General features: G+C 40.0%; 2 protein-coding genes across 3 annotated transcripts in view; one reads left to right on the top strand and one right to left on the bottom strand.

Annotated features, from left to right (window-relative positions):
• Positions 1-334, bottom strand: part of ubr4 (ubiquitin protein ligase E3 component n-recognin 4) — a 49,803-nt gene extending 49,469 nt beyond the window's left edge. The window contains 1 exon segment of the mRNA XM_034208921.1: positions 178-334. Within this exon segment, the coding sequence (XP_034064812.1) occupies positions 178-302 (125 nt within the window). The 5' untranslated portion in view covers positions 303-334.
• A 2,392-nt stretch (positions 335-2,726) lies between these two features.
• emc1 (ER membrane protein complex subunit 1) lies at positions 2,727-12,320 on the top strand. Of its 2 annotated transcripts, XM_034209340.1 has the most exons (23): positions 2,727-2,882; positions 3,354-3,481; positions 3,586-3,651; positions 3,739-3,832; positions 3,920-4,048; positions 4,235-4,361; positions 4,559-4,708; positions 4,890-5,057; positions 5,529-5,600; positions 5,873-5,971; positions 6,130-6,226; positions 6,841-6,957; positions 7,382-7,390; positions 7,705-7,904; positions 8,095-8,244; positions 8,495-8,656; positions 8,750-8,869; positions 9,198-9,335; positions 9,823-9,996; positions 10,411-10,621; positions 10,724-10,808; positions 10,897-11,026; positions 11,379-12,320. In XM_034209340.1, exons 1-23 carry the CDS (start codon positions 2,791-2,793, stop codon positions 11,556-11,558), a joined length of 2,898 nt encoding a protein of 965 aa, XP_034065231.1. In that variant the 5' UTR covers positions 2,727-2,790; the 3' UTR covers positions 11,559-12,320. The 2 variants fall into 2 exon arrangements, with proteins under 2 accessions (XP_034065231.1, XP_034065232.1); XM_034209341.1 differs by lacking the exon at positions 7,382-7,390.
• The last annotated feature ends 358 nt before the right edge of the window (positions 12,321-12,678 follow it).

Raw genomic sequence — 12,678 nt, 5'->3', positions numbered from 1 at the left:
CAAGTTAAGCTCAAGTAGCGTGTTAGCTGCTAAAGCTAGCTCAACTCGTAACGTTTCCCATCGAACTGTACCAAACAAGCTAAGTTAGCATGTTAGCCAGCCAGATCTCTCATGGGTGGACATGGGTAGAATTTGAACAAATAGAGACCCGCAGCTAATTGACATGTAACCAGTTACCTGTTGATGATAGACCCGATAAGCTGAGGTAGCTCCTTCGTTTCAAAAGCGGTGTACGAGGCTGATAAAAGCGGCCGTACTGCCGCTGTCCATTCGTGTTCCCCTTCTCCTCCGCTCGACGCCATCTTGAAATCCCATGTAAAAACTAGCTGATGGTAGAAGACACCGTGAAAGTAAATCAGAGGGGGCGCTGTCAACTGTCAGCCCAACATCCCATCCAAACATTTACACAGAGTGTATACGAAACAGTTTTTTAATCCCACTATTAATAAAGGTGTATAATACTATTAATAGAAGCTTCCAAATATACACAGTATAATTAAATATGGCCTTTATCCATATACAAATCACGCACATGTAATTCATGTTCCCATTGAACTACTCTACAGTGTTCTTTTTATTATTGTATTGTTTGATTTAAGTAATGGATATTTGAACATCATTACATGTCTATTAAATGTGTTTTTTTTATCATACGCAATAATCAATTTGAAGACAGCACCTTTTTTTTTAAATTGCACATTTGTTTCTGCAATTGATTATATTATAGGCTAAGTTGCAAGTAAAAATCAATGCCAGTTTGTATCTGCTAACTACCTTTTATTTTGAACCATAAGGGAGTTGAGTGTTAACAGATTAATACATTGAACTATACAATTCAACTATAGGCTCCACTTCCATGTATGATCAAAGTGACAAGGCAGTTCCTTGAACTTGGCAATTTATATAAATGGCAACTTATTAATAAAACCTTTTTTTAAACGTATTTGTTTAGTACCAGTACCATTATAAAGACAATCTCTATTTATTCAACATATATATTGAATGTGAGTATTAGGTCAACGCAGGGTCGGCTCTAGAACAAATCGAATGGGGGGGGCAATCATTTACCAAGGGGGGGCACACACTGCCGTCAACAACCAACACACAAACACCAACGCAACTTCAATTTAAAAAAACATGCTGTAAAGTCTATTGTCTTTCACACATATTGCAGGGTGTAGTGCTATTGTATAGCGCACCTATGACTTCTGCATACATGCACGGTTGTAGCACGACCACCAAAACAGAAACATATAAGGACAGAGGGTGTCGTTTTCTCATACTGATATTCTGCATAAACTGTGCCGTTGTATTTGCTGTAAAGTGTCTTTACTGTAGGTTATTTTTTATTATATATACAGCACTTTGGCTCGACCAAAAATCGTTGAAAAATGTGCTATATAAATAAAACTTGATTTGATTTGATATGGACATAGGCCACCATATAAAAAGTGTGCAAATGTATTTAGTATCCTATCCATGTTAACATGTTTTAGGTGGGGGTGGACCTAACCTCCTCTAGGAGGGTCTGGGGGCATGCTCCCCCGGGAAGATTATTTTTAAAATATTGAAGTTAAAAGCATCAATCTGGTGCACTTTGAGAGCAAAGTGAAGAGATCTATGGATAGTCTACATCTCTCAGCATCCAGATGAAACAGAACTGTACACAGATTTACTTTTTCTTTATGGATATTTTACTAATCACTCCCCTTTTAAACTGTATTCTTGTGTTACTGTCCTATAGTATTTCATACCCGTTTTTCATTGATTCTCTCTTTAATAACTATAATGATCATATAAAGGTATTCCTCGAAAATACTTACATAAATGGTGACCAAACCGTTTGAGACCCACTGAGATAACCTACACTAAAGTGAACTATCTAAACACTGAGAGTCCTTACCTCACTGAGCTGACGTTATAAGATCCTCTCAGTCTGACAGGAGAGGACTCTCCTCCACCTTGGTGTAGAAACAGCTCTTTATATCCGTTAGCATAGCTAGCTAACCAGATGCTAACAACAACATTCCACGTTACCGCTCGCGCACTCACAAAATGCGCTCGTGCCACACACACACAGAGCTTGAATGAAACACAGAGACCCATGTACTTGTACTGTACTGTATATCATATTATTTTCGATGGCTTTACTGTATAATCAGTTTAACAGATCGCCACTGGGCTTTCATCTAAACACTCAGCCACGTAATGATAACAAAAAAAAGGTCGGGGGTCATTGGTCAAGCAACACACCAATCAGAGAGCAGCAGTGAGCACACCTCAGGCTGTGTTTTATATTTGTATTCTTTATTTCTGATGTATTTCACACAAAAAACCTTTAGTGGAAACGTTTTCACTTATATGATTAGAAAAAGAACAAAACGGCAAAGTGGCAAGGCTTGCCCACCCTGCGTTGGGGGGGCACAGTGACTCATTTGGGGGGGCATGGCCCGCGAATGACCCCCCATGACGCCGACCCTGGGTCAACGTCATGTATTTTTGTGTCTGCAAAAGTAAGTGACAGTACTTCCACCATTTTTGTAGAATGACGCATCAGATGAAATGTAAACATCTTCATGGTCACTGGCTGCAATCATAGACTGTATATATAAAGGATGGATGCAATGGATGTATAATATGAGGTCACTGCATTACATGTATTGAAGCTGTGTACCAACCGCCCTACAGGGGGCAGCACGTCTCAGGCACCAGACTTGAAGGAAGCCAGTCCACTTCCGATTTCCTCGTTTTGCTCCCCCTCTTGAAGAGCAAGCTAATGCTATTGCTGCAATGGCAAAGCTAATTTGGTTGTGCCTGAATTTTGTCATATTATGCAGCACTGTCGGGGCTGTGTTTGAGGATCAAGTAGGGAAATTTGACTGGTAAGAGGAGTCTACAAAATAATCAAATATGTGTGCTATTTTGAGCCATGTTTTAATGAAAAAATGCTAATGCTAACACCTGTCACAGCCACAAGCTGCGACCCGGCTTGTTTAGGGTGGACTTTGTGTGAGAGAAAGGCCTTTTAAAAAATCATACAATACATGTTATTTACCAGCTGCAGATGCTGTGGGCTCTTTCACAATTTGTGACAAGTAATTCTGAGCTCCAGTAAGCTAAATTACTTATAGTAAATGTGTTAGATATTGATTTCTATGCATTTGAAAAGCTTTGAATCAATCTGATAATAACCATCATAAAGTCCAACAAAAAGTCCTTCTTCTTTTCTTTCCTTTCCTTCGTAAATCCAATGGGATTTGATCAATTTTGGGACTCAACCTTTGCTTTTACATATCATTTGTATCTATATTGTTGACCTTCTGACTGGTTGTTTTCTGTCTTTTGATTTCCAGGAGGCAGCAGTATGTTGGCAAGGTTCTTTTTTCTAATTTTGACGCACAGTCGCAGTCATCCAAAAAGGTTATCGTGGCAACAGAGAACAATGTTTTTGCTTCCCTTAACATCAGGACTGGAGAACTCTGTGAGTATTTTGTATTTGCAACTGAAAAGTACATAAAGACCACCCGCCTCTCAGTTGAAATGCCTTGTGTTCTTATATTAATACCAGTTAATTGTCTGTTACAGTCTGGCGACATGTAGATGCGATTGGGCCGGAGGGAAAAATTGATGCTCTTCTGCACCATGGACAAGGTGATTTTGTCATAGCAGTTATACCTACATAGCATTTAGTTCCCCAATTGAAAGCAAATAACAAATGTAACTGTTCTTGTCTCCTAGATGCGTTGCTGGTTGTTGGTGATGGCCGTCTGCTGCGCTCCTGGGAGATAAATATTGGTGGTTTGAACTGGGAGATTGTGCTGGATTCTGGCAGGTGATTACCTCCTTGATTTTCACTTGTTAGGTCTAAAAATGGTCTTTTTATTGATCCGATGATAACTGCTTTTGTTCTGCATTTTAGTTTCCAGTCGGCTTGTTTAATTGGACAGCAAGACATCGTGAAGCACGTGGCTGTTTTAAAGAAAACTGCCATCTCTCTCCATTACCTCTCTAATGGTCATCAAAAATGGATAGAAAATCTACCAGAAAGGCAAGTGGACCTGTTTCTTTCTAATGTGGTTGGTTAACGCATATGAATACAAGCATTAACAATAACATGATGCAGAACATTGAAAAATGTAGTATTTCAGCAGTAGAAGTATCTGGTATAAATAAGCAAAATATATTTGCATTATAAAAAATGTTAAACTGTCGGTCTTTCTTTCTATCCAATCAGTGAAACCGTGGATTACCAGTCTGTGTATTCTGGTGGAAATGGTGAGGTGTATGTCCTGGGAATCGTTCCCCATTCCCACATTGCAATTGTTGTTTACAGTTTGGATGACGGAGAGATAATCAGACAGGTAATCTTGATTTATACAGTAGTTACAGTATATAAATGCTTCGTAGAAATGATTATTATATATATCTTTTCTTTTTTTATTATTTTTATAATACTTAGAGGAAATAAATAAAACACACTTTTTTGGAATGCTACAAGGGAAGCTGTACTGTTGCAATATGCTTAATAAAGTCCCCTCTTTGCTTGTGTTGCCTCCAGTTCTCAGTGGAAGCTCCGTGGCTGTCTAACATACAGGCCAGCTGTGCAGTGATCGGCGAGGGCATGTTGACGTGCGCGGACTCTGCCACTGTATCCCTGTACATGCTGGACTTGGAATCACAGACAGAGATGAGCCAGATCCCCTTGCAGGTAACTACAAGAAAATAAACGTTCTATACTAGAATTACCATGCTTTTCCTTTTCTCTGGTTAGGATAGGACTCCATTCATCTCTAACTTCTCTGTATATCTCCACCGACGCAATGGAACTGTCTCTGTTTACATCTACTTATTTTTCTCTGTGTAAATGTTTTACAATTTTCTTCTTCTAGTCACTGGGACTTGAAGTCACTCCTGGTTTCCAGCCAGTACTGAGGTCCACTCAGCCCAACGCAGCTCGTCCTCCGCTGTCGGAGTTCTTCCTTCAAGTTGGGCCAGAACAACACCTGCTCCTCCAGCTCAACGATGGTCAGATAGTTACTCTGAGGGATTTCAATCCTGTAAGTAACTGTTTCTCTAACTTGCACTTCTCTCGTGCATGATTAGGTTTCTGACAATTATAATCCTGACCACTTAGATATATATTTTATTTTCCAGGGATGATATTAGTTTTGTATAGCCGGTTAGATATAGATTTAGAGATAAACATATGGCAACAAACGGATATACACAGTACACAAACACTTCATGTATATTTTTTCCTAGTTTTTGACTAAATTTGCCAGACGAAATGTTTTTTTCCCATTTTTTGACCAAATGTTGTATAATGTTAGAAAACGGCCAGGCTGTCTGTGAAGCCGAAGTCCCAGTTTTGTATGTCTTACTGTCCTTCTTGTTGAGCATTGATGCCATTGTTTTTGGTGTATTATATAAAAAATGGGCAGATCTCAATGGGACTTTCTGATGTAATACAATTGTTAATCTAAGAAACAGTGGTAAAGTGTTGTTGACTCATTTGTCATGATTCCCAGGCCTTGTTGGTTTCATTTGCCACCACTGGAGAGAAGACTATTGCTGCTGTCATGTCACCCAAGAATACAACTGTGAGTAATTGTGAAATCATACATTCAGACTTCTTAAGCATTGGGTTTACCATCTACTATTGGCAAGCTATGGTTTGAATATCAGCGGGTTTACTAACGTCTTATTTATCTCTTTGTGTGCTTGATGCAAGTGTTCTAACTTTCAGATTCAGAATCCCTTTATTCCTCCAGGGAAATAAAATGTTCTGTTAATTTCGACAAACCAATGTGTGTTGACCTAAAACTAAGAAGTATTTTATTATTCATGCGAGTATCTTCTTTCTTCCACACAGGCTTGCAGTGTTAACCTGTTCAGTGCAGAAACAGGGCGCAGACTTCTGGACACAACACTGATTTTTCCTTTGGATCCCAATGGTGGCAAACCTGAGGAGGTGAGTCAGCAATTTAATCTTGGTGAATCTCCAGTGTCTTTTACATCCGAGTGATCAATTCATTGAGGATCCATGTTTCCTTCACCGGAATTTCAATCTGATTTAAACGGATTGATTTTCTTTTTATAATTCAAAACATTTTTGTTCTTTTGTTTCAGCTGTATGTACAAGCATTCCTTAAGAAAGACGACTCTGTTGGCTACAGGATCATGGTGCAGACAGAAGACCACACACTCACTTTCATTCAGCAGCCAGGTATGGATATTAAAACCATGAAGCTTTGCTAGTGTTAATACAAAAACGGACAAAAAATGTTACCTGAGGTGTTTACATGCACAGGTGTCGGCCAAGGTGTGTTTTTAGATTCTACCACTAAGAGGCACCAAAGTCTGAACAATTTCGAATTCCTGCTCGTAGTTGAAAAATAATCTGACCTTTTTTTCACGTTGTTGTTTGGCCAGACCCCACAAAAAGTCATATCTTGACATTTTGCTTTTTAATATGTATAAGAAAGAAGGAATTGCTCTTCAATACAGCTGTTGTCAGGAGCTGGGTTATATAGTTTGTAAGGAGCCTTCCCTTCATTGTGTTTACTGTTGAGATCAATTATTTAATTTTTCCAATAATAAAAAGAGACTGGTAAATCCATACTTTAACTCCTGATGGCATTAGGGGAAATTCTACTTCTTAATTATCATGAACACCGGCAACATCCAGCCGTCAGTCAGTTTTCATAATGTACGCACAAACAGGAGGGGAAGGAAAATGTGTCGTAATTGACGGAAAGCGTCAACGCAAACGGCATACAGCGTCAGGGTGTGTAAAGAAGAATGAATGATTACGGAACAATAAGGAGTGTTGTTTTCCAGGGCGTGTGATGTGGACCAGAGAGGAGGCCCTGTCAGATGTGGTGACAATGGAAATGGTGGATCTGCCTCTCACAGGAACGCAGGCAGAGCTGGAGGGCGAGTTTGGCAAAAAGGCTGGTAAATGTCAAACCAGAACCCCTTCATATGTACTCCTCCTGGTGTACCGCTTTAAGTACTAATCTCTGCCAGTATTTTATTTTTTTAAGTTTTCACTGCAGTAATTCTTAAAATGTTTTCCATGTCCCAGAAGCTTATGGCAGCTTTGCAATTCCTTATATAAGGGATTTTATGCCTAGTTGGTTTATCATTTTGAGATTTTCCACTCCTATAGAACTAAATAATTTAATCCACTGAATTGTTGCTTTTACTTTTTCCTCCCTTCAACTGCTCTGCACCTGCCATTAATAATCCATGTTGTAGTTTTGTCGCTACAGGCTTGCTGGCCTGGTAAACACAGATCTCTCTGGTGTGTTCACTTGGTTTCTATTTGCTTCATTTTCTTTTGTCTTTGTCCTGTTTCTATCGCTTCGCTTGGATTCAGCTATTCAAGGTAACACACCCAACTGCTTTTCTAAAATAAAATGTATTAATGGCTTTTGTTTGACTATTGTTGACTGAAAACACCTCTCCATATCTACTGAGCATTTCTTTTAATCATTTGTATTTCTACAAAACCAGATTGTTTTATGAGAAATAAGCTGCTTAACTTTTATTTTACAGTGTTATATTGAGCTACAAACTACTGTTATTGTAATGAAATTCGCCTGTGCTTTGCTTGCAATAACAATACAACCAAGTCAAGCTGTAATTTCCCGCCCACTGACAGTCATTAATCAGCGTCCGTTCTCTCTGTAATTCGTCTAGACGGCCTGTTTTCCATGGTGCTCAAGCGGCTCTCCTCTCAGCTCATCCTGCTGCAGGCGTGGATCAGCCACCTCTGGAAGCTCTTCTACGATGCGCGCAAGCCTCGCAGTCAAGTCAAAAACGAAGTGACCATTGAGAACCTCTCCAGAGACGAGTTCAACCTGCAGAAGATGATGGTCATGGTTACTGCATCTGGGAAGGTACAGGACTAAAGCTTTGACGCAGTTACTATGATTCAGAGGAGATGATGTGTGCTGCACATTTGTTGTCAAGCCAAGATTATTGCGTCTATGGTCAGGCATGCCTAAAGTGAAATCAAGCAATAATAAAAGGACTCCATCAGGCTTTTCTTAAACACTAATGTTTTACCTTTTGCTGTTTTCTGTGAAGCTTTTCGGGATTGACAGCAAGACCGGCACTATTGTATGGAGGCACTACTTGGACAACATCCCAGCTAATGCAGCTTTCAAACTGATGGTGCAACGGACCACTGCACACTTCCCTCATCCGCCTCAGTGCACTCTGCTCATCAAAGACAAGGTATCTAATGACAAAAGCTCTGTGGGTAGATCATATTATCTTAACAAAAATAAAGCAAATTACCTCACTGTGAAATTGGCAGATCCTTGCTTACTTATGTACCTTGGTGAGGCGTCAACAGATATCACTTTACATTTCTACTGAGCATGCATTATACCAGGAAAAATCTAAGTGGGTTTTTAGGCAGGCAAAAGCTGAATACTGTTTTGTGTATTTATTTATGGCATTGTCTTCTATTTTCTTCCATCAGGACACAGGCCTGGCCACACTCCATGTATTTAATCCCATCTTTGGGAAGAAGAGTCACGTCACCCCCCCTGCTATGCCTCAGCCGATCCTCCAGTCCCTCATGCTGCCTGTCATGGACCAGGATTACGCTAAGGTCCTGCTCCTCGTTGATGACCAGTACAAGGTGAGTGGCAGACTCTGAACCTCCTTACTCGCCAGATCAACATCAAAGATACAGACATTGTTCAACACGTGACTTTGTTCATTTCTTCCCCAGGTCTCTGCTTTCCCCTCTACCAAGAACGTCCTGCAGCAGCTCCAGGAGATAGCCTCAACCATTTTCTTTTATCTTGTTGACTCCAGCCAGGGAAGACTTTCTGGCTACAGGCTGCGAACGGCAAGTTAAACCTTTGTTTTTACTGCTAAATGATTTCATTGTTTTTTCACATGAAGATTCAGGAGTTTTGGGCACGTTTTAAAAAAAGCATCCAGCCACCTTTTGGCTGCCATATTTTCATTGGTAATAATTGCATTGATCACTTTTCTCTTTATTTTGGTAATGAAACATGTTCAAAACGCTTAATTAATTGTAATAATTCATATATTTAGAGTTTGAAGATATATAGCACTAAAATATATTCTGAGTATGAACCATGACATTTCTACCTAAATCACAGATGAATGGCAAAAATAATAAATCTTTTGTATTTATTTTTCGCTCTCAGGACTTGTCGACCGAGCTGATCTGGGAGGTGGTGGTCCCAACAGAGGTGCAGAAGATTGTGTCGGTCAAAGGGAAGAGGCCCAACGAGCACGTGCACTCCCAGGGCCGAGTAATGGGAGACCGTAGTGTCCTCTATAAGGTGCGATGACTTCCCCTGAAAACTCACTTGTGGTTTGGAAGAAGTGTTGAGAGGCTTTGAAAATGATTCACTCTTTGTCTTTTGACATAGACTTAAAACTCATCTTTCCTAGAAATACTGCACCTCGTGTCACTCTTTCCCTGGTGAATCATATCCTCTCCCCACCACTGACTCTGAGTAACAATAACACATCTTGTTTTCTTGTGTTTTGGTGCTTAACCTCCCTTCTTTAGTTCCTGCGTGATCTATGAAATGAACAATACGAAACTCTAAAGCTCTGTCACAGGTTAATGCAACTGCAAGGTTCATTACAACCCGCAATGCTCAACATGTCTGTGACACACATCATTCTCATGTCTTTCCCACTCTTAGAGCTTTATTGGTGGTTCTCACGGTCAGGGACAAGATGAGCCAGAGACATCCATAAAATGTGTATTTCTCCACCGTGATTAAGAAGCTGAACTGGGTTTCATGTAATTTCTTACAGTACCTCAACCCCAATCTCCTGGCGGTGGTGACTGAGAGCACCGACACGCATCCGGAGCGCAGCTTCATGGGGATCCTCCTGATCGATGGAGTAACCGGACGCATCATCCACGAGGCGGTTCAGAGGAAGGCCAAAGGACCCGTGCATATTGTGCACTCTGAAAACTGGGTGGTGGTGAGTAGGGCTGCTGCATTTTGGTATAATCCCAATTATTCTTACTCTATATTGACAATTATTCAACACGATAACTAGTTGACTTTAAAACTTCATACATTTATTTAACTTAAATAAATATATAATTAACTGTGTATTTCCTTGAACTTTGAATATAAAAAACTAACAAATAAAAACAATTAATGTAAAAATGAACTAAAATCATGTTATCAAAATGATACAAAGAATGTATATCTTAAGTTTTGTGATTTTATTTAAAATGTTGGGGTTCTTGTACGATATTGGCTCACTGCAGCTGTATTAGCAGCCACACTGTAGTCATACACTGAGCACATTAATAAAAACATGTTGAAGGTGAAAAAGGCTGGTGTTTTGTGGGTCATGTCTTCTGATTGTGTCTGTTTGACTCTGCAGTACGAATACTGGAGCACCAAGTCCCGCAGGAACGAGTTCTCTGTGATCGAGCTGTATGAAGGCACGGAGCTGTACAACAGCACCGTGTTCAGCTCCCTGGATCGACCCCACGCTCCTCAGGTGCTTCAGCAGTCCTACATCTTCCCCTCCTCCATTTCTACCATGGAGGCCACACTGACTGAGAAGGGCATCACCAGCCGCCACCTGCTCAGTAAGTCACAGCGAGGCTTATGGGCTGTAGAGTGTCACTGTTTCAGAGTAACAAACCTTTCGAACTATTTTCAGTCTCTTTAAATATGTTTCTTTGTTATAGTTGGTTTGCCATCAGGAGGGATTTTGTCATTACCCAAGATGTTCCTGGACCCTCGGAGGCCAGAAATAGTAACGGAGCAAAGCCGGTACGTCCCTCAGTCAGGCATGGTTTCACACATTTCAATTACTTGTATTTCTTGTTTTCGGTCTAACTTGTTGAGTTGATCTTTCCAGAGAAGAGAACCTGATTCCGTACGCACCAGAGCTGCTGATCCGCTCAGAGTGGTTCATCAACTACAACCAGACGGTGACAAGAGTGCGAGGAATTTACACCGCCCCCTCTGGACTGGAGTCCACCTGCCTGGTGAGTCTGCCATTACGATGCTAACAAACAGATTATATGATGATAACCACAGTTGGAAGGCATTTCTTGATTTTTGGAACTGTTTAGCCTATTAAAAAAATATTGAATGATTTAATGGAAAATATTGTTTTTCCAGAAGTGCCACTGTGTGCCTGAATTTAAATGATGTGTTCTCTTCTATAAGCTTCTCTCAGTCGCTGTTGACAGTACTTCATGATAAGTGCTTTATTACTGGTTTTGAAAGCCACGGGCAGAATATCATTTTAACACCACACTGAGACAAAATGAGTTATCTTCCCTTTGGGTAATTTAAACCTAAATATGCCATGTTCTTTTTTTTTTTTCCTTGTAGGTGGTGGCATATGGACTGGACATTTACCAGACTCGTGTGTATCCCTCAAAGCAGTTTGACGTACTAAAAGACGATTACGACTACATGCTGATCAGCAGCGTTCTCTTAGCTCTTTTCTTCGCCACCATGATCAGCAAACGCCTGGCAGAAGTCAAACTGCTCAACCGGGCCTGGCGGTAAAGTGAAAGTCGCAATCCCATCTCTTACAGCCGAGGCTGCTCGAAGGACCTCAGCCCGGGGAGATGAGGCGCTGAGGCCGTGCCTGAAGAAAAACACAGGCCAGAGATCAACAATGCCCATAAGAACTGCAGGGAAGGGGCGGGGGGGTGGGACGCGGGATTAATATAGGTTTTATGTGTTTATTTTTTAACTTATTTTGCAAGCACATGGAATTTCATAGTAAGAATAACTGTTTTTATGCCATGTCGTTTTGATTAAATGTTTAACAAATAACTAATTATTTTGAATGAATCAGATTTGAATTTATTAAATTGTGGAGTTTGGAAATGTGAAATGTAGATGCTTAAGCAATGTTAGTTTTTTTTAGTTTTTTAAGATTACGTTTGTGACATTTCTGCTTCATGATAACACTCTAAAAGAGAGGAATACAGAAACGGGAGGTCAAAGATAAAAGAGAACGAAGACGTGAGCTTTATTTTTTATTAGCCTGCGGAATGATCGTGATACCCAAAAGTGACTTGTTGATAACAAATGAACTGTGAACTGTATGAAATGTTAGCAGATAATGCAGAAAGGACCAGAAATAGTTCATTGTGCTTTTCTGAAGATTGGCAATGTCCTTCTGGTGTCAACATCACATGGTTCTTTAAAGGAAAATGACCAGCTTTCATTTTACGTACATCAATCCTCCTGATTGGTGTGAGAAGTTTTGATCCGATCTCGGCTAGATTTGATGCTCCATTAAAATTTGTTTCAGAAATATGGTTTGTGTTTTGGTTTTTCCCAAGTCTTCAGAAAGTGCAAAATGGTTGGTTTCTTCCAAAATGTTCGATTTAGGTCAGAAATAATTCTAACAATTTTTTCTAAATCATGTTGTATATATTGCTTATTTAACTATTGCCCCTCTATTTGTTATCTGGATTATTTTTGATCTCATAAAAGCAGGACACATTTGCAGTTTATCAAATTTAGTAAATTAACTTTTCATCAACAGTCTTTGTTCCTTCCCAGTTATAGCATTCTTCAATGATGTTATAGGGCAATAACACTGGTATAATTAAGGTGATATGTTAGCCTGCCTTCCAAAAGCAAAGGGTAAGTGTATGAGCTTTGAATGGTT

The sequence above is a fragment of the Gymnodraco acuticeps genome, unplaced genomic scaffold, assembly GCF_902827175.1.
Source record: "Gymnodraco acuticeps unplaced genomic scaffold, fGymAcu1.1, whole genome shotgun sequence".
NCBI lineage: Eukaryota > Metazoa > Chordata > Actinopteri > Perciformes > Bathydraconidae > Gymnodraco > Gymnodraco acuticeps.
Note: the sequence above shows the minus strand (reverse complement) of the source record. Positions and strands in the feature narration are given on the sequence as shown.